We start from the raw sequence: 17,851 nt of genomic DNA on the forward strand, positions 1-17,851 counted from the left end.
CGATGCGTGAATGCTTCCTTCCTCCTCCACACTTCCTCCCTGCCTAGGTCAGCCTGGGGTTTTCCTGGGCTGGAAGGAAAGAAGCTGAAACTGCCTCTTGCTGTGGGGCTGAGCCGTGGTGCTGGCACAGCTGAGCTGCCCTGGCATGTCCTTGTGCCCCAGCTGGCAAGAGTGAGCGGTTCCCAGCCCGCTGCTGGGTCTAGGACAGCCGTGGCTCCCTGCCCTTCCTCTCGAGCCCGGGTGGGCTGAGAAGTGGACAGATGGATGGGCAGCCCTTGGGGAGCTGCAGAGGGTTTCACATGGGGCCATGCTTGTGGCTGGGGAGGAGGATGCCCTTGTCAGGGAGGTGTTTTGGCCCTGGTCCTGGGTCCTGCTCGGTGCAAGCAGCAAAGCCCCCCTGAGCACACCAGGGTCTCCAGGCATTTGCACCCCCCTTCCACCAAACCCCCGCTAGGCAAAGGAAGGTCCAGAGGACCCCAGGGTGCCGGGGTGCCTGCTCCCCTCCAAACAGCCTAAGGGCCATCCCTGGAGCAGAACTCACAGGGCCAGCAGCTCACAGAGGGGCCGTTGGCCCCTGAGCATGCCAGTGTGCTCTCATGCTTGTGTTTCGCTGCTGGTTTTTGCGCGTGGTGCTCGCGCGGAGCCACGCGGCTCTGCCTGGGATTAGCGACAGCTGCCTGCAATTGCAGCTCTTCCCAGACAAGCGTCTCGCTCCCCCAAGGCTGGGGCTGGGGCTGTTTGGGGAATGCTGCCGGGGTGGTTTGTCTTGTAGTCTGCTCCAGGAATGTTGGCCAGACGGTCAAATTCTTCTCCCCTCTTGTAAAATGAGTGATGTGGGGCGTCTCTGGGAGAGCAGCCTGCCAGTCCCTCCTCCTCTGGATAAACCTGCCTGGCCCGCACCACCCTGTCATGGGAACAGGCCCTTTCAACCCCAGCCACATTAAATACGCGCCCTGCCAAAGCAGAGGGGGAGGGTGCGGACAGGGGCGCCCGGTCTTCCTCCTTTGGCACCCCTGCACTGCCTGGGGGACACGTTTGGCTGTGCTGGTGGCTGGGGATGGCAGCTTGTCCCCATCTCCCCCTTGCCACCTGGCCAGCTCCTCGTCCTGCCGCTTGCCTCCTCCAGCACAGCTCTCCAGGGACGCCTCGCTCTTCCTGTTCTCTTGACAGGAGAAGAGAAATCTGGAGTCTGTCTGCGCCACTCCCCCCTCCTCCCACCACGTCTCACCCCCCAAGTTGCTGTTTTCCACAGAAATGTCAGGCTCAGCTCTCCTCTCCCCCACTCCTCCTGGTTTTTTTCCCCTCTAATCTTGGCCTTCATCTCCAATTATTTCTTTTTCTCCTTCCTTTCTCTCCAGAGACCCTGATGGACACAAAGTGGGTGACCTCTGAGTTGGCATGGACAACTCATCCGGAGACAGGGGTAAGTTTAGAACCAGCCCTGGTCCTGACTTCCAAAGGGCAGAGCTGGCCCTGGCCCCATGGGAATCAAGGGCAGAGCTGGCCCTGGCCCCATGGGAATCGAGGGCAGAGCTGGCCCTGGCCCCATGGGAATCATGGTTGCTCACCACTGCCTTTGTGAAGCTGGCTGCACCTTTCTCCTTTCCTCCTGTGCATATCCTCGCCTTGTGAAACCATCTCCTCTTGACTCAGTGCCAGTGGAGTGGGAGTGTCATGGTCCCTGGCCTGGGTTGCTCTTAGTCAACTTGATGACCAAGAGGGTTGTGACAGGTGAAGGTGTAGCTGCTGCTCTTCCCTGTTGACTGTTGCCTGTTCCCCCCCACCCTGTGCCATTCACGATGTGTCTGTAGCACTGCTGTCCCTGGCTGGGGATCTAACCTTTTCCCTTTCAATCACAGTGGGAAGAAGTCAGTGGTTATGACGAGGCCATGAACCCTATCCGCACGTACCAGGTCTGCAACGTACGGGAGGCCAACCAGAACAACTGGCTTCGTACCAAATTCATCCAGCGCCAGGACGTCCAGCGCGTCTATGTGGAGCTGAAGTTCACTGTGCGGGACTGCAACAGCATCCCCAACATCCCTGGCTCCTGCAAAGAGACCTTCAACCTCTTCTATTATGAGTCAGATACGGATTCTGCCTCTGCAAACAGCCCTTTCTGGATGGAGAACCCCTATATCAAAGTGGATACAATTGCCCCAGATGAGAGCTTCTCCAAGCTGGAGTCTGGCCGCGTGAACACCAAGGTGCGCAGCTTTGGCCCTCTCTCCAAGAATGGTTTTTATCTTGCCTTCCAAGACCTGGGAGCCTGCATGTCCCTCATCTCCGTCCGGGCTTTCTACAAGAAATGCTCCAACACCATTGCGGGCTTTGCTATCTTCCCGGAGACTTTAACGGGGGCCGAGCCCACTTCCCTGGTCATCGCCCCGGGCACCTGCATCCCCAATGCAGTGGAGGTGTCTGTGCCCCTCAAGCTGTACTGCAACGGCGACGGCGAGTGGATGGTACCCGTGGGAGCATGTACGTGTGCTGCTGGATATGAGCCCACCATGAAGGATACCCAGTGCCAAGGTATGTGCATGGCAGAGTGATCATGGCTTTTGTCCTCATGAGTGCATTGGTGTGAAGGAGGTGATTTTGCATTGAGCTCAGTCTGGTCTTGGAGGCTTTTCCCTGATGAGGGAGCAGGGTGGTATCTCAGAGGACTGGTCTGCAGTTTGACTCCGAAGCCTTAAAACCTTTGTGGTCTGGACTCATGCAGTGTCTGCTGGGACACACTGGTGAGCAACCAGCAGTGCTACCCTCTGTGGGATGCATCTCCCTGCACAGAGCTGCAGCTCAAGGCATGGTCCTCAGCAGGGATCCAGCACATTTAAGCCCTTGAGCATTACCAAAACCTCTCTCTCATCGCTGCTGCCGTATCCAGCATCTTCTGTCTCTCCCTCCTGCAGTGCTCGTGGCTGGGGCGAGCGATTGTTCTTGGCAAGTGTGATTTCACACTGCTTGTGCGGAGGCTTGTTCAGAAGCCCTGGTGGTGAGCAGGGCTCCCCTGTGGGAGAAGCCATGCTGATGCCTGCTCCCCCTGCCAATGCTGAAAGCTTGCCGCAGGGATGGTAGGGACCAGCACGAAGGCAGGGGATCTGAAGCTCCTTGTTCTTGCTGGAAGGGAACATATCCTGCACGTGGAGATGTTGGGGATGGAGACCCGCCCCAGCAGCAGGATAGCTCTCTGTGGGTCCTGCAGCTGCCATGCTCTCCCACAGTAGCTTTGGTGTTGCTGTTTAAACCCAGTTGGGGTGTGTTGGTAAGAAAAAATCTGTCTGGATGAACGTTGCATTCCCTTGGGGTGATTTTTTTTCCTGTGAGCTGTCTCTGGCAGGGAGGACCCTGCCCTGGGGTGCCTGGGGTTTAGGGCAGAAAGGTTGCCATTCCCCTTGGCTGCAGGCATTGTACAGGGAGCGGGATGCTGGCGGGGCCCCCAGCCCTGGATGCCTTGTGCTGGCCGATGACGGGATGCTTGGCGCCAGCCCTTTGCTCTTGGCAGGGGCCGTGTGATTTGGGATGGCCTGTGACGTGGGGCTCGGGCCAGGCTGGCCTCCCCGCTGCCTTTGGGAGCAGTGTGGCTGACAGCTGTGCTGCTGTGGCTGGGTAGGGAGAGGTCAGCCTGCACAGGGCCACAGCTCTGCCGGGGATCCAGAGCCTCCAGCACCATCAGTGCCAGCACAGCTCTGACTTCAGAGCCACAGCCCCCTGCATCAGTCTTGTGAGCACCAGTCTGGCTCTCCTGAGCTGATGGACACCAGCGCCAGGCATCTGTCCACACTTTAAACTGCACTGAGGTCCATCCCCCTGGGTAGCTGCTTTCCTTCTTGCTTGGACTGGGAGATCTTAGACCATACACAGTGTTGGCTCTTTCCCAGCAGAGAGTGAGGTTTGGGCACAAGATGACAGTTTCCAGCCAGGACTGGGGATGTGCTGAGAGGGGCCATCCCAAGGCAGGACAGAGCTCCTCAGATTAGGCTCAGGAGCCTGGGGCAAGATCCCATCTCCGCATCCCCAAACTGGGCAGACCCCCATGTGGCAGCTTTCCCAGCGCCTTTGATTTCCCACCAAGCCCCAGCTTCTGCTGCAGCAGGCAGGGAAGCCACGCTGGGCCCCGGGCATGTCTCCATCCGGCAGCCTGCCTCCTCGCTGGGCAGCAGCGGCGCTGTCCTCACGTTTCTCTGGGAAAGTTGCACTGCGCTTGTAGGATCAGATTTTCCGCCATATGATCGCGTGTTTTAAGTGGAAACAGCTGAAGAGGGGCTGGGAGAAGCTGGAGCTGCAGCTCCTTTTCTCCTCTTGGCTGGATGTTCCCTTACCCCATTTCCACAGTCCAGCACCCCAAGAAGTCTCAGAGCCTGTGTTGTGGGCAGAGGTGTGGATGCAGCCCCCCAAAGCTGGGGTTTCATCACTCCTGCCCCAGGGAGCCCGGAGGGGCTTCACCGTGCAGGCGAGCAGCGCTCCAGAGTGCCAGATGGCATTTTAATAAATAACAATACCCAGTTACTGCTTAGATGGGATAAGCCCTGTTGTAAATCTCCCCCTTTTCCCAGACTTTCAGTGGCCTTTGAAGACCTCCTCCTCCTCCTCCTCCTCTTTATCTCCATCCAAGCCAAGATTAGAGCTCACATTCAGACCTGTTACAATGCAGCTTGTATCCCAGTCCCTCGGGAGCAGAGGGCTCATCGTGCCCGACTGAAGACAGTTTCTTTGGCATGCTTTGTAAGGCAATACGCCAGGCTGGTACCTGGCGCTCTACTCCTGAGTTGCCACAGCATTGATTTGGCATCTCATTCTCAGCCTCATTATCTTTATTTAATTAGCACACGGCCCTTCTGGGGGTTGTGCCGCTTCCCACACACTCCCTGCCACGCAGAGCTGCAGAGGCAGCTCTTGGAGGACAAGAAGGAGCTGCTGGCCGGGGAGGGGAGCAAAGGCTCCCACATGCCTCCATGGGCTGGGGGGCACTGCACTCACACCCCACGCCCTGCAGCCCCTGGGGTTTAGCTTTTCCCCCAGCCCCATCCCTTCTCCTTTTCATTAGGAGGCACCCAAACAGTTCAGGGGATTTGATGTCAAGGGACTCCCCAAAAATGCTCCTGGGCATGTGCTCCGTGATGGATTTGTTGGGATTTGCACCCCTTGTGTTGCTGGCTTCACGCAAAGGCAGAAAGGCTGCTGTGCCAGGTGGACAATGAGCCCCCTCCTTGCATGTCCCCTCTGCTTAGGAGGAGGACCACAGTGCCCCCAGAGCCTGCACCCCGCCTGGGAGGGGAATGGAGTCTGTGTGGTGCACTCCATGGATACCCAAACTGTAGGAGCACTGGGGGTGACGGTGTCCAGCATGACACCACACCTTCCTGAGACCCATTTCTCAGTCTTTTTGATGTTTCTTTTCTCATGGCACCTGGCACTGAACATTTGGGCACAATCAGTAGGTGAGCGCAGGTCAAGCTGGGGCCAAAATCAGAATTTTTGCAAAAATAAATTTCCCTTGCAATCAGTGACTAATGAAAACATCACCCTGAATTAAATAAAAAAAAATTGCCAAGCAAGCATTGCACTTGCCAACTGTTTGCAGCTTTGCATTGCAACATGGGCTTACTGCATGAAACCCAGGAAGTGAAACTGCCTGGGATTAATTGCCCGGGATTCCAGATCAAAGGCAGCAGCAGGGAAGGCAGGGAGAGCTGCCGGTTTACAGCCAGGCAGCTCCACAATGGGTTACTTGTAACACAGTCGAGGAAATCTGCCCCTGCCGTCCTGCCTGTGACCCACTGTGGTTCAAGAGGCAGCTTTGCTTATTGAATTTTTTCTCTTTTCTTAAAAAAAAAAAGAAAAAAATTGTTTTCCTGCCTGTTCCTTGGATGCCACTTCAAACCCCCAAAGGCTCTCTCCCTTCAGATTTACTCCATTCACTTTTGGACTGCGCTAGTGTGAAATATTTTCACCCAAAGGGTGATTATTTTACTTTATTTTAAATAACTGCCTTTTAAGAGAGACTTAAAAACAGAGTTACCGCCTCGGCTGTAGCCAGGCTGTTGCTTCCACAGCTCTGCTCCATCTGTAGCCACTTACGACAGCGAGAAGGGAGCGAGCTGTGCAGGTTCATAAAGCACAGATCGTCCCAAACAAACCTGACTGCTGCCTCTAAAGAAATTACAGGGTTGATGGGCAAAGGGATATGATCAGTTTAATTTATCTAGGCTCAGGCGAGGCGTCCTGCTTCAATCCTACAGGGAGAGAAATAGCTGGAAGGATGCTGGAATATTGTAGTGTGAATGGGAAGCAGTCGAAACATGAAACATGGTAGTTTAGGGCTGGTTTTTTTCCAGTGTGTCATGGATATCCCTGCCTTCCCCAGGGGAGGGGACCCCAGAGTTTTGGGGATGCACGTGTGGGTCACTGCTGCTTGCCTGCATCCCATGCAATAATGGAGGCTGCCTACGGGATGAGTCACTGCTCTCTGCTGCTGCCAGAAGGGTTTTATTTCGGTGGTTTTTTCAGCTCTCTTCCTTGAACTTTATTCGCCACGGTGGAGATTGTATTTGGGAGTAGTACCCTCCTCTTCCCCCAGCTCTGTGCTGCAGCTTTTTGAGACAGGATCAGGCCCTGGAGGAGGGTAGCTGATGAAAATCCTGGAGGGGCTGCCAGAACCGGATGGCCGCGTTTGCCATGCCGGGAGTGCGATGCCCCATAGGGGTGCAGGGGCAGCTTCACAGCAGGGCTCTGTTACTGTCCTTTTCCCTCCCACATCCCACACAAATCCCCTCTGTGGCTGATCTCCGCTGTCAGGCCAGACTGCCTCTCCCTGCCATCAAACCAGCGGCTCCTCTCTGCTTCGGTTCCCTGACCTGTTATCCTGTGGCTGTCACTGACTGTCATGTTCTCCCCAGAAGTGACCGCAGCACAGCACCAGGAGATGTGATCTGTGTGCAGAGGTTCAGAGTTGTTATTTTATTTGAGGACACTTCAGCAGGAAAAGTGCTTATGCAAAGCTCTCGGCAGGGAGAAGGGAGCCTGGCTTCCCAGCTCCGGCTGGATGGAGTCACGTTCCCACTCCAGAGCTCCCAGGCTCGTTCCGCAGCGTGCCGGCCAAGACAGTGGTTGTTGTACAGGCAGTTTCTCGCAGAGAAGAGATGACACAGCGGCTTATCCACCAGGGACCTGGGATCAGCTTTCAGCTCGGTTACAGCCTTCAAATGTGGCGGCTGAGAGCTGTCACACTGCCACCGAGGTCTTTATGCTCTGATTTATTAAGCAGAGTTGGAAATCTACACACTGGAGCGCATCTGGGCCTCAGTCCCTCTGCTGCTCTTCCCCTTCTTAAAAGGGCTGGTTCATGGCTCATCCCCATCCTGCCTGGATGGCATAAAGATGCAAAGAAAAGGCCTTCATCCCTTGTGCCTGCACTGGGCACTGCTCAGGGGTGGCAGGGAGCTGCTGAAGGACAGCTCTGCCTTTCCATTCCTCCTGTGTCTGGGAGGCCACTGTCACCTTCGTGCCCGTAACCCACTGGGCACCGGCTGGCACTTCATGTGCTGGAGACCAAATGTCCTCCTGCATCCTTTGCAAGCCCCTGGCTGTCCTTGGCTGCCATGCCATGCTTGGGCTGTCAGCTTCACACAAGCTCTGGTTGCTCCAGCTTCACTCTCCCCGCAACGAGCCTGTTCAGGGGGTTTTGTCCCTGATGGATCTGAGCTCCTCTCCATAACCAAAGCATGTTTGGCAGCTTTCTGAGCCCAGAGTGTTCCTGTCCAAGAGGTTTCAGTCATCTCTCATTCCTGAACAATCTGGTTCCTTATGTGTGAATCTGCATCCACCCAGTTTGAACCGCCCAGGACTCCAGCCGGGGTGCGTCTGCCTGTGCCAAGGCTTCTCTGCGACCTCTGGGCCTCTGCTGTCCACATAAAAACACATTTTCTGGTGGCCTGGCTGTCCCAGGCTGGGGAGACAGAAGCCCTGGACCTGCTGGCTTCCCATTGCTTGCCAAGGAGCAGATCTGTGCAAGGCTTTGCCTTCCAGCCTGCACAGTCGGGATGGGCAAAGCTTTCATTTCCAAAGGGAAGGCCCAGAGGCTGGGTGAACTCAGGTCAAGGAGCTGGAGTTAGTTGAGCCATGTAGTCAGTCCTGTTTTGACCAAAGAAGAGTCTCACTGCTGGAAGGCTCACACCCTGGGAGCAGGAAGCAGCTCCTGACACCCATCCAGGCAGAGGGGCGGGAGAGCAGGCAGTTGTCTCTGCAAGGGCTGCTCTCACATCCCCCTGGCCAGCAGCACTGCACAGGAGCAGGGCTTCTCCCTTGGGGCTGCTGCTGCTTGGTGCCTGGACAAACCAGGGACCCAGGACAGCACCTGGAACTGCGTGCAGGTCCCTGCGGGGCCGGCCTGGCAGCGTGTGACTTGCAGCACTCCACGCCCCATGTGGGGCTGCAGCCAGCCGGAAAACTTCCACAGAGGGTGTCAGGAGATGCCTCATAGCAGGAAACTTCCACTTGCCACAGCCTGGTGAAGCACCAGGAAACCTCCTCCTGTTTTCAGGATGATGTGTGGCAGGCGTGGGAGGGTTACCTGCCCTGGGAGCTTCCCTAACATGGTGGAGCGAGGAGGACGTGCCCTCCTTCGGGGCCATCGGTGCTGATGCTGCCCCAGCTGTGGCAAACAGGGTGATGCTGAAGCAGAGCCGGCGCCAGTGGGTCTCTCACCTCATCCGGCTGCAAACACAGAGCACAGAATCCGCTTCCTTGGGCAGCAGTGTGATAAATTGGGCTATTTTGAGGTGCAGGTCAGGTTCCTGAGGCCGCTCTGCTCCTCGGCTCAAGTGCTGTTAAACCTTTCACGTACCCCTCATTACAAATAAACACCTTGTGGTGCCAGTGGGGCCGTATCCTAGGACTCGTGGCTCCTTGAAGAACCGTGATCGGAAGCGGAGGAGGGAGGTGGCAGTGATGCTGAAGCAGCTCTTCAGCCAAGGACCTGCAGGAATGTTTTCATCTCGCTCAACACTCCACTTGAGCCGACCTCGTGAGGTGCCGCCACCCCGGGACTGAGAAGTGGCTCAAGAGCCTGAGGCGGAAGGTTTGGGGCTGAGTGGCTGATTTTGGGCGGTGGAGGCCTCTCGCAGGGACTGCTGCAGACAGGGCTGTAGAGGAATTCTTTCTTTTCCAGTCATATTTCCTCAGAGGATGGACCTGGCACTGTGAAGGTTGCCAGGTCTGGAAAACAGCATGGCCTTCCTCCATGGAAGGGGGCACAGTAAGACCCTTGGGAAGGGCAGTGAAGAAACAAAACTGAGGAATGGAGCTCTGGATAGACCTGCTCTGCCCCCCATACTGCTGGTGGTGACCAACTCTTCCCATCTCCAATTACCTTGAACCTGCTGCTGGAGCCCATCATCTCCTGGCAGAGCTGTGCCTGAGCCATCTGCTGCTTCCAGCAGCCCACTCTTCTCATCCTTCCCAGCCATGATTCCCTGGGCATGGCTGATGGCAGTGGAAAGGCTTGTAGAAGGCCTGAGGTCTTCAAGCCACTGAATAACGATTTGGGAGGGCAGCAAGGAAGAGGCTGCCCAGCTATGGTGGGAGCAGTGAATGTTTTCTGGGTTCACTTTATAACTCGGGTCTGGTTTTCTTTCCTCCAGCGTGTGGCCCAGGAACCTTCAAATCTAAGCAGGGGGAAGGTCCCTGCTCTCCCTGCCCTCCCAACAGCCGGACCACCTCTGGAGCAGCAATGGTCTGCACTTGTCGGAATGGCTTTTTCCGGGCAGACACGGACCCCGCAGACAGCGCCTGCACCAGTGAGTCCTGCTCTGGGCAGGGAGGGGAGCAAGGGAAGCTGTGGAGGTGATGGGGGTCTGTGTCTGGGATGGGGTATGTGCTGTGCCCATGCCAGGGCTGAGCTGGACATGAAGACACCCACATTTCCCTGCAGGTGTCCCCTCAGCCCCCCGCAATGTCATCTCCAACGTGAACGAGACGTCGCTGGTGCTGGAGTGGAGCGAGCCGCAGGACACGGGTGGGAGGGATGACCTGCTCTACAACGTCATCTGCAAGAAATGCAGCGTGGAGCGGCGCCTGTGCACCCGCTGCGATGACAACGTGGAGTTCGTGCCGCGCCAGCTCGGCCTCACTGAGCGACGCATCTACATCAGCAACCTGATGGCCCACACCCAGTACACCTTCGAGATCCAGGCCGTGAACGGCATCTCCAACAAGAGTCCCTACCCTCCGCATTTTGCCTCTGTCAACATCACCACCAACCAGGCAGGTCAGTGGAGCCACCAGGGAGCAGGAGCTGTATCTCCTCCACAGAGCAGAGTGGAGCAGAGATTTCCTTCTGACAGCCTGGGAGGTTGCAGTCCTTTGTGGTGCCGCCTAACTGGCTCTCTGGGCCTGCATCTAATCCCCTGGGTAAATCCTCCTCTCTGTTTAAAGCATGTCCCTAGAGGAGATGAGATCAAAATGCATGCAAGTGGAGAAGACTAGGGCTGGCAGATGCTCCAGAGAGCTCTGGATCTTCTAGACCTACCCCAGAGATGCTGTGCCTGCTGCGAGGGGAGGAGGAAGGAAATGAGATTTCTCTCCTGTGTGCCTGGGAAGGCTCAGCACCAGCCCAAGCCTTTGCAGGCAGCCAAGTGCTCTGCCATTCCCTCCTTCCTCCCGCTCTGGCCCCGCTCCAGCGTGCTGGTAATCTCCAGCCACTGCGCACTGATCTGATTTCACGGGTCTTGCTGCTGGGGTGGAGCACAGAGCTTCTGGCAAATGGAGGAGGGGAGGGAGCCCCAGTTTGTGTTGGCAGGGCCCTTCCCCAGACCAGTCTGCAGCTAGGCATGGGGTGAAGCATGACTTCAGTGCTATTTCTGAGGCTCCCCTTAGTGTTGAGATCACACCTCCTTATGGAGACTTGGGGGAGGCCATGAGTCTCAAAGCTTTTCCATGCCTTTCCACCAAGATTATCCAAGCAGGTCACAGGCATTCCCTACATTGTGTGGGATGGTGGAGGGGGAAACCTGGTGCAGGTGGCTCATTCCTTCCCTGCCCTCCTTCCTAGCCCCATCTGCCGTACCGACAATGCACCTGCACAGCAGCACCGGGAACAGCATGACGCTGTCATGGACTCCCCCAGAGAGACCCAACGGCATCATTCTGGACTATGAGATCAAGTACTCGGAGAAGGTAAAGCAGGAACAGCGTTTTCCCTCCTTCCACCCTTCTAGTTGGCCATCAGCACCATGGCATAGGGGGTCCCTGCAAACCCGGCTCCTGGGGGATGTGGTAGCCAGCAAAGGGAGGGTGGCTTCACAGAGGTGACACCCACGTCTCCCCTACAGCAGGGCCAGAGTGATGGCATCGCCAACACAGTCACCAGCCAGAAGAACTCGGTGCGGCTGGACGGGCTGAAGGCCAACGCCCGGTACATGGTGCAGGTGCGGGCGCGCACCGTGGCGGGATACGGCCGCTACAGCCTCCCCACGGAGTTCCAGACCACTGCCGAGGGCGGTAGGTACCAGCACTGGGCTGCCTCCATCGCCCAGTCCTCCCATGCCTGCTCCTTTCCCAGCTTGACTTCGATTCCTGCCTGTCCCTCCATCAGGTTCCACCAGCAAGACTTTCCAGGAGCTGCCTCTGATCGTGGGTTCGGCCACTGCAGGGCTGGTGTTCGTCATCGTGGTGGTGGTGATTGCCATCGTCTGCTTCAGGTACTGGCTTTTCAGGGAAGAGGGCTTCACATCTGGGTTTGGGGGTTGCTCATGTCTGCCACAGAGCTTTCCCCCCTTTCACCTGTGGGCACAGCTCTGGCAGCTCCAGTCACAGAGTGAAGCACTGGACCAGCCACACATGGGTCCCAGAGCAGGGGTCCTGTGGGAGGATTGTGCCTCTGCTTCCCCAGCATGAGCTGGACTCTGCCCAGGCTCCTGCCATGCACTCAGCACAACTAGGCCATCTCCTCCCATCGCACCTCGGGTGGAGGGATAGCTCTGTGCACAGCCTGCCAGAGGGAGGGCTCTCTGGCAGAGGCTGTCTGTGCTGGGATTTGGAAGTTGGCAGTGAATGTCTTTGCCCCATCAGGAAAGGGATGGTTACTGAACACCTCCTCTCGTCTCCTTTGGGCAGGAAGCAGCGCAACAACACCGACCCTGAGTACACGGAGAAGCTGCAGCAATATGGTGAGTGTGAGAGCCCAGCAAATGGACTCCGGCTGCCCTCTCCCAATTCCTGTCCCATGCAAAAGGACAGCCTTTTCTAACAAGGGGTGGGCTGACAGCCAGACAAGTGCCTTGACATCTGTCACCCTTGCTGTGTCCCTCCTGGTGATGGCTTCTGTCCTTGCAGTTACCCCTGGGATGAAGGTGTACATTGACCCTTTCACCTACGAGGACCCAAATGAAGCTGTCCGGGAATTCGCCAAAGAGATTGACATATCCTGTGTGAAAATTGAGGAGGTCATTGGAGCAGGCAAGTCCTGGGGCTGGGCACAGCAGGTGCTGAGACTGCTGCCTCTCACCCTGTCCTGTGGCTCACCCTGCTGCTCCCCTCTCTCCTTCCCACTACAGGGGAGTTTGGTGAGGTGTGCCGTGGGCGCCTGAAGCTACCTGGCCGCCGCGAGATCTTCGTGGCCATCAAGACACTGAAGGTGGGCTACACGGAGCGGCAGCGGCGGGACTTCCTGAGCGAGGCCAGCATCATGGGCCAGTTCGACCACCCCAACATCATCCACCTGGAGGGCGTGGTGACCAAGAGCCGCCCCGTCATGATCATCACGGAATTCATGGAGAACTGTGCGCTTGACTCCTTCCTCCGGGTGAGCATCCATCCCCTCCTGCCCTGGGCTGGGGAGTGCAGTGCATGGTGGGGGCAGCAGCTCTGAGCCGTTCTCCATCTCTCTGCATTGTCATGTTGGTGTCCCAGGGTTAAGCTGTGAGTGGGAGGAGTGGCTCTAGGGAGGAGGAAGGTGATGGTGATAGTACATTGGGATCCTTCCTCAGTCTGTTCAGGGTGTTGCAAACCCCTCTGATCTCTCCTGGCAGCTGAATGATGGGCAGTTCACAGTCATCCAGCTGGTGGGAATGATGCGAGGCATCGCTGCTGGCATGAAGTACCTTTCGGAGATGAACTATGTGCATCGGGATCTGGCTGCCCGCAACATCCTGGTCAACAGCAACTTGGTCTGCAAAGTGTCTGACTTCGGGCTCTCTCGCTTCCTGGAGGATGACCCAGCTGACCCCACCTACACCAGCTCCCTGGTATGGGACACTCACAAGGGATCTGGGATCTGGGTGTGGGGGGAGACACCTCAGGGATGCCCTAATCATGGAGCTGTGTATCCATGCAGGGAGGCAAGATCCCAATCAGATGGACAGCTCCTGAGGCCATCGCCTACCGCAAATTCACTTCAGCCAGCGACGTGTGGAGCTACGGCATTGTCATGTGGGAAGTGATGTCCTACGGGGAGCGACCTTACTGGGACATGTCCAACCAGGATGTAAGTGCTCTCTGGGGAGTAGGGAACCGGGAGCTGTAGGCTGCCTGTGCGAGCCCAGGTGGCTCACAACCTGCCTCTGCCTATCTTTCTGCAGGTGATCAATGCTGTGGAGCAGGATTACCGCCTGCCACCCCCCATGGACTGCCCCACTGCACTGCACCAGCTGATGCTGGACTGCTGGGTGCGGGACCGCAACCTGAGGCCCAAATTTGCACAGATTGTCAACACGCTGGACAAGCTCATCCGCAATGCTGCCAGCCTGAAGGTCATCGCCAGCGTCCAGTCTGGGTCAGACATCCTTGTTTCCAGCCAGCACTTACCCAATTCCAGGGAACACTGGAGTGGTTGGGAATAGAGCTGTGGGAGGGAGGGGATAAGAATGGGGATCCCTTGCTTCCAGTTACACCTCTCTCTGCCCTGCTCCTTGTGACCTGTGGCTCTCTTGCCCTTTAGCATCTCCCAGCCGCTCTTGGACCGCACTGTCCCAGATTACACCACCTTCACCACCGTGGGAGACTGGCTGGATGCCATCAAAATGGGACGGTACAAGGAGAACTTTGTCAATGCTGGGTTTGCCTCCTTCGACCTGGTGGCACAGATGACTGCGGAGTAAGTCCCTGCTTGGAGGGGAGGAGGGAGAAAACTGGGACTGGGGCTGCTGCACACTCTCCCTTGCCTATCTGAAAGCCACTTGCTCCCACCTGGGTGTGTGGTGAGCTGAATTAAGGACTGGGATTCAGCATCCAATCCCAAGGGAGTTCAGGTTTAGGATTCAGCATCCAGTCCCCTCTGGTGTTAGAGGGAGCACTGGAGTTTGGCAGAGGGCTGTAATGATGGATAGATCCATTGCCCCAGTAGGGCAGGGACACTTGTTTATGTTGCTGGTGGCTGGGGGCTGAGTTGTCACCTTTTCCTTGCAGGGACCTGCTGAGGATAGGGGTGACGCTAGCAGGGCACCAGAAGAAGATCCTGAGCAGCATTCAGGACATGAGGCTGCAGATGAACCAGACGCTCCCAGTGCAGGTTTGACCACAGGGGACTCTGCATTGGAACGGACCAAGGGAACCTGCCATAAAGGTTCAGTTTGCGGTGCAGCCCAGCTTCCTGTTTTCCCCTCCACACGGCGCTCCTCTGCCTCGGACGGTCGCCTGGGACGGGATGGGACGGGACGCCCTTCCCTGGATCGAAGGCACTCATGCTGAGGGAGCCCAGCTTTTCGTCCCTTGTCCTGGAATGGCGAGGCAGCAACACATCTTCATATTGAAGATGGATTATGGGACAGAGATGGCACATCCCACTTCCCACCCTGTCTTGGTGCTCATCGGTTTGAAGAGTTGTTCTGCTTCTTGGATTTCTTTTCACCCTGTTTTCTCCCAAATCCTCACTTCCCTCACCTCCCCGAGGCCACAGACTGTTGACCCGTCCGCCGAGTCCGTCAGACATGTCCGAAGCCTTCCCTAACTCCGTTCCCCACATGGAAGCAGCCAGGGGAGGCCAAGCCAGCGACAGGGCTGGGGCCACCAGCCCCAGACAATCACTCCTCTTCTCCAGCCCTGGCAAGCCCTCCGTCCAAGGGTCTGCACTGGAACGTGTCCGAAGGGAAGGCTTCTCTCCCTTTCTTGGCTTTGCCCGCCAGAACCCGAACCCGATTTACTATGCAGGGAGTTAGGCAAAAAAAAAAAAAGAAAATAAAAAAGAAAAAAAAAAGAGATATATAAAAAAAAGATAAGAGGGAGCAGAAAGGGGAGGGAGGGGGACCAGGTGCCCGGCTCCTCATCTCTTACCCTCTTGGTTCTCCTGGCCGGCTCTGGACTGCAGAGCGAGGCCATCAGCACGTTTGCACAGGGACCCTCCGCCCCCGGACCGACGGACGGCAGCCGCGCTCCCCCGAGGGCCGGAGAGCGGGGCTGGGGCGGGGGCTGCGCCGGGGGCCGCGCCTCCCCCAGCCTCCTCTTTTATGCAGAAGGAGCAGGCGCCGCCCGCTCCTGACACACGCTGTGATTGCTGCCAAAAGACTCACTCACCTTTCCCTGAGGATTCACTGCAGCCCGGTTCCTCCGAGCCGAGGGAGAGACTCCCAGCGTGCCTGAGTGTGCGTGAGTGTGTGCATGCGTGCGTGGGTGTGTGCTGGCCGCAGGACTGTGGGAGGCAATGGGCAGAATAAAGGCAATAAGAATTTTACCCGAGTTTCCTTTGCTCGATCGCGCTCTCATTGGATGGGCCCGGCTGCCTGCAGCTTCGCTGCCCACCAGGGTCATCCTTCTCCTCCTCCTGGCCGACCCCAAGCTGGCTGTGTGCCCCTTTCTGCTCTCCCCTTCTCTTGCTGTCATGTTTTCAGGTTGTCCGACAGGGACCGGACAGTGATCCTGTACCAACCCTGTGGTGCTGGGAGACACAGCACGCTCCCTGTGAGGCACACAGGGTGGAGGCTCCGAGTCCCAGGTCAGAGCCGGTCAGGAAACTCTAATGTACTAGAAATACTCAGCATTTTTTCCCCCATACCCTCCTCAAGTCAAGCTGGAACTGTGGGAAGCAAACAGGGAATGTGAAAGCCAAGCAGGGAACAGCCATGCCCGCTGCTCATCCAATGCCAGAGGATCCCCACAGCTCCGGGGCTTCTCCATAGGGCACTGCTCCCCCCCTGCCTCCCTCTGGGCAGCCTGCCCTCAGCAGCAGGGTTGCAGCAGCCCCTGGCACCCCTGGATTACTGGCCTCACTCCTCCTCTACAAAGTGGCTCTTGAGCAGGGGGAGCTCAGCAGGGTGAAAGGACCAGCTGCAGGTGGCAAGGTGACCCCCTGGGAGAGCAGTCTGGGGGGGCATGCCCTCATTCTAGGGGAGATTTGTCCACAGTAGCCAAGTGGAACCCCAGATCCTCATCCTGGGTTTCTCAGGTCCTCCTTGGCTGCACTACCTTGATAACTGGCTTTTGGGGTGCTTTGCTGCCAGCCCAGAGGGGCAAGTGGTCTCTCCCCAAAATGAGGGGGTGCACCCCTATGCTCCCCAGTGCTTGGCCCCAATCCCCTCCTCCCTGGCTGACACGGCAGGTGCTGTTTTATCCCCTCCCTTGGAACAGGCCTGCCCTTGGGTTTCTCATTAACCCTGTCCTCCTCCACAGGGTAAACAAGTCCAGGAGGACAGGTGGCAGCAAGAATGGTCTCCCCACATCCCAGCATCTCCTCTGTGAGGTGTATCTGGGATGCTGGCTGACAGGGACACCACAGCCCCATTTTGCTGGGGTTTCCCATCCTGGCTTGCTCCCTACCCTGGCTGCTCCCCAGCCCCACCATGGTGGGACCCCAAACAGCAGCACTGGGCAGACCTCACCCCTCTCCCAGATCAGGAGAAGAAACCTGGCATTGAAAGGCTTTTAAGAGCAAGTGGCTGAAGAGACATGACAGCCTGTTTGGGGCTTGCTACCCACCCACAGCCCCCCCTGGAGAAGCACAATGGGGCACAGGGGCTGCCCCTGCCTCCCTTGCCCCCCAGCCCCTGCTGCTGCAAAGTTTGGGGTCCCACCAGCCCTGGTGCATCTCAAACATCCCCATCTCAGTCCTCCATCCTGGCCTGGCTTTGCTTTGAGGAGGGGTTGTTCTCATTTTGAACAAGAAACCCCTTCTCCCACCCTTCTCTATGCACACCCTGCTCCCACGGGGCAGGACACACCATCCCTGCAGCCAGCCCCGGGCCTCGCCCCAGCCACCGGGGTGCACCCAGCAGCTCTCCACATCCTCTACCTGCCTCCTCCCTTTCCACACAGATCTGGGGGAAAGCTCTGTTCCATGGTGAAAGAAAAGCAACAGCGAAAAACAGCAGCCAGGGAAATCAATGCGAGCGTGCGTTTGTAAAAATATTTTTTAACGGAAAGACTTTTTTTCAATTAAATTATTTAAGGAATTTTATGGAGGTCTATGGTGCCTGCGTGGTTCTTGGGGGGCTCTGGGTGGCAGGGAGCGCTGTGCTGGGCAGGTGAGGGTGTATTTGGGCACTGTGTGTGTAAAAGTGGGTCCGTGGCAGTGAGCAGGAGCCACCTGGCCCCACGGGGGTGCAAGCCCAGTCCAATTCCCTCCCAAAAGATGCTCCCTGCCTCCTCCTGGAACAGCCAGTGGGTGAGGATGTTTTGAGGGGCTGAGTGGACCAGATGATGCTCCCAGGGCCGCCAGCCCTGGGGTGCCACTGCGGGAACATGCTGAGGCCAGGGGAGCAGCGTGGGGTGGCCCTTGGGGACCGTGGTGGCCTTTGGGGACGGCGGTGGCCAGGCCAGGCTGGGCTGGGGGCACGGCAAGCCCTGCCTGCACCCTGCCTGGGCTCTGCCTGCGCCCTGCGCTTCCCCCCTCCCAGCCCATGCAAAAGAGCCTTTTGTGCTGCTG

The 17,851-nt window shown here is 57.4% G+C and overlaps 1 protein-coding gene across 4 annotated transcripts in view; it reads left to right on the forward strand.

Moving 5' to 3' along the window:
- Window positions 1–17,342, forward strand: part of EPHB3 (EPH receptor B3) — a 29,428-nt gene extending 12,086 nt beyond the window's left edge. The window contains exons 2-16 of one of the 4 annotated variants that reach the window (XM_030954102.1): window positions 1,359–1,423; window positions 1,860–2,532; window positions 9,642–9,797; window positions 9,932–10,267; window positions 11,051–11,175; window positions 11,334–11,499; window positions 11,594–11,699; window positions 12,070–12,167; window positions 12,334–12,456; window positions 12,555–12,802; window positions 13,029–13,244; window positions 13,334–13,483; window positions 13,578–13,771; window positions 13,937–14,092; window positions 14,404–17,342. In XM_030954102.1, the coding sequence (XP_030809962.1) occupies window positions 1,359–1,423; window positions 1,860–2,532; window positions 9,642–9,797; window positions 9,932–10,267; window positions 11,051–11,175; window positions 11,334–11,499; window positions 11,594–11,699; window positions 12,070–12,167; window positions 12,334–12,456; window positions 12,555–12,802; window positions 13,029–13,244; window positions 13,334–13,483; window positions 13,578–13,771; window positions 13,937–14,092; window positions 14,404–14,512 (2,921 nt within the window). In that variant the 3' untranslated portion in view covers window positions 14,513–17,342. Of the gene's footprint in view, window positions 1–1,358; window positions 1,424–1,859; window positions 2,533–9,641; window positions 9,798–9,931; window positions 10,268–11,050; window positions 11,176–11,330; window positions 11,500–11,593; window positions 11,700–12,069; window positions 12,168–12,333; window positions 12,457–12,554; window positions 12,803–13,028; window positions 13,245–13,333; window positions 13,484–13,577; window positions 13,772–13,936; window positions 14,093–14,403 lie in introns of all 4 variants that reach the window. The other 3 variants (XM_030954104.1, XM_030954101.1, XM_030954103.1) reach the window with 3 other exon arrangements.
- Window positions 17,343–17,851: the final 509 nt, after the last annotated feature.

This window comes from Camarhynchus parvulus, chromosome 9, assembly GCF_901933205.1.
Source record: "Camarhynchus parvulus chromosome 9, STF_HiC, whole genome shotgun sequence".
NCBI classification, from domain to species: domain Eukaryota; kingdom Metazoa; phylum Chordata; class Aves; order Passeriformes; family Thraupidae; genus Camarhynchus; species Camarhynchus parvulus.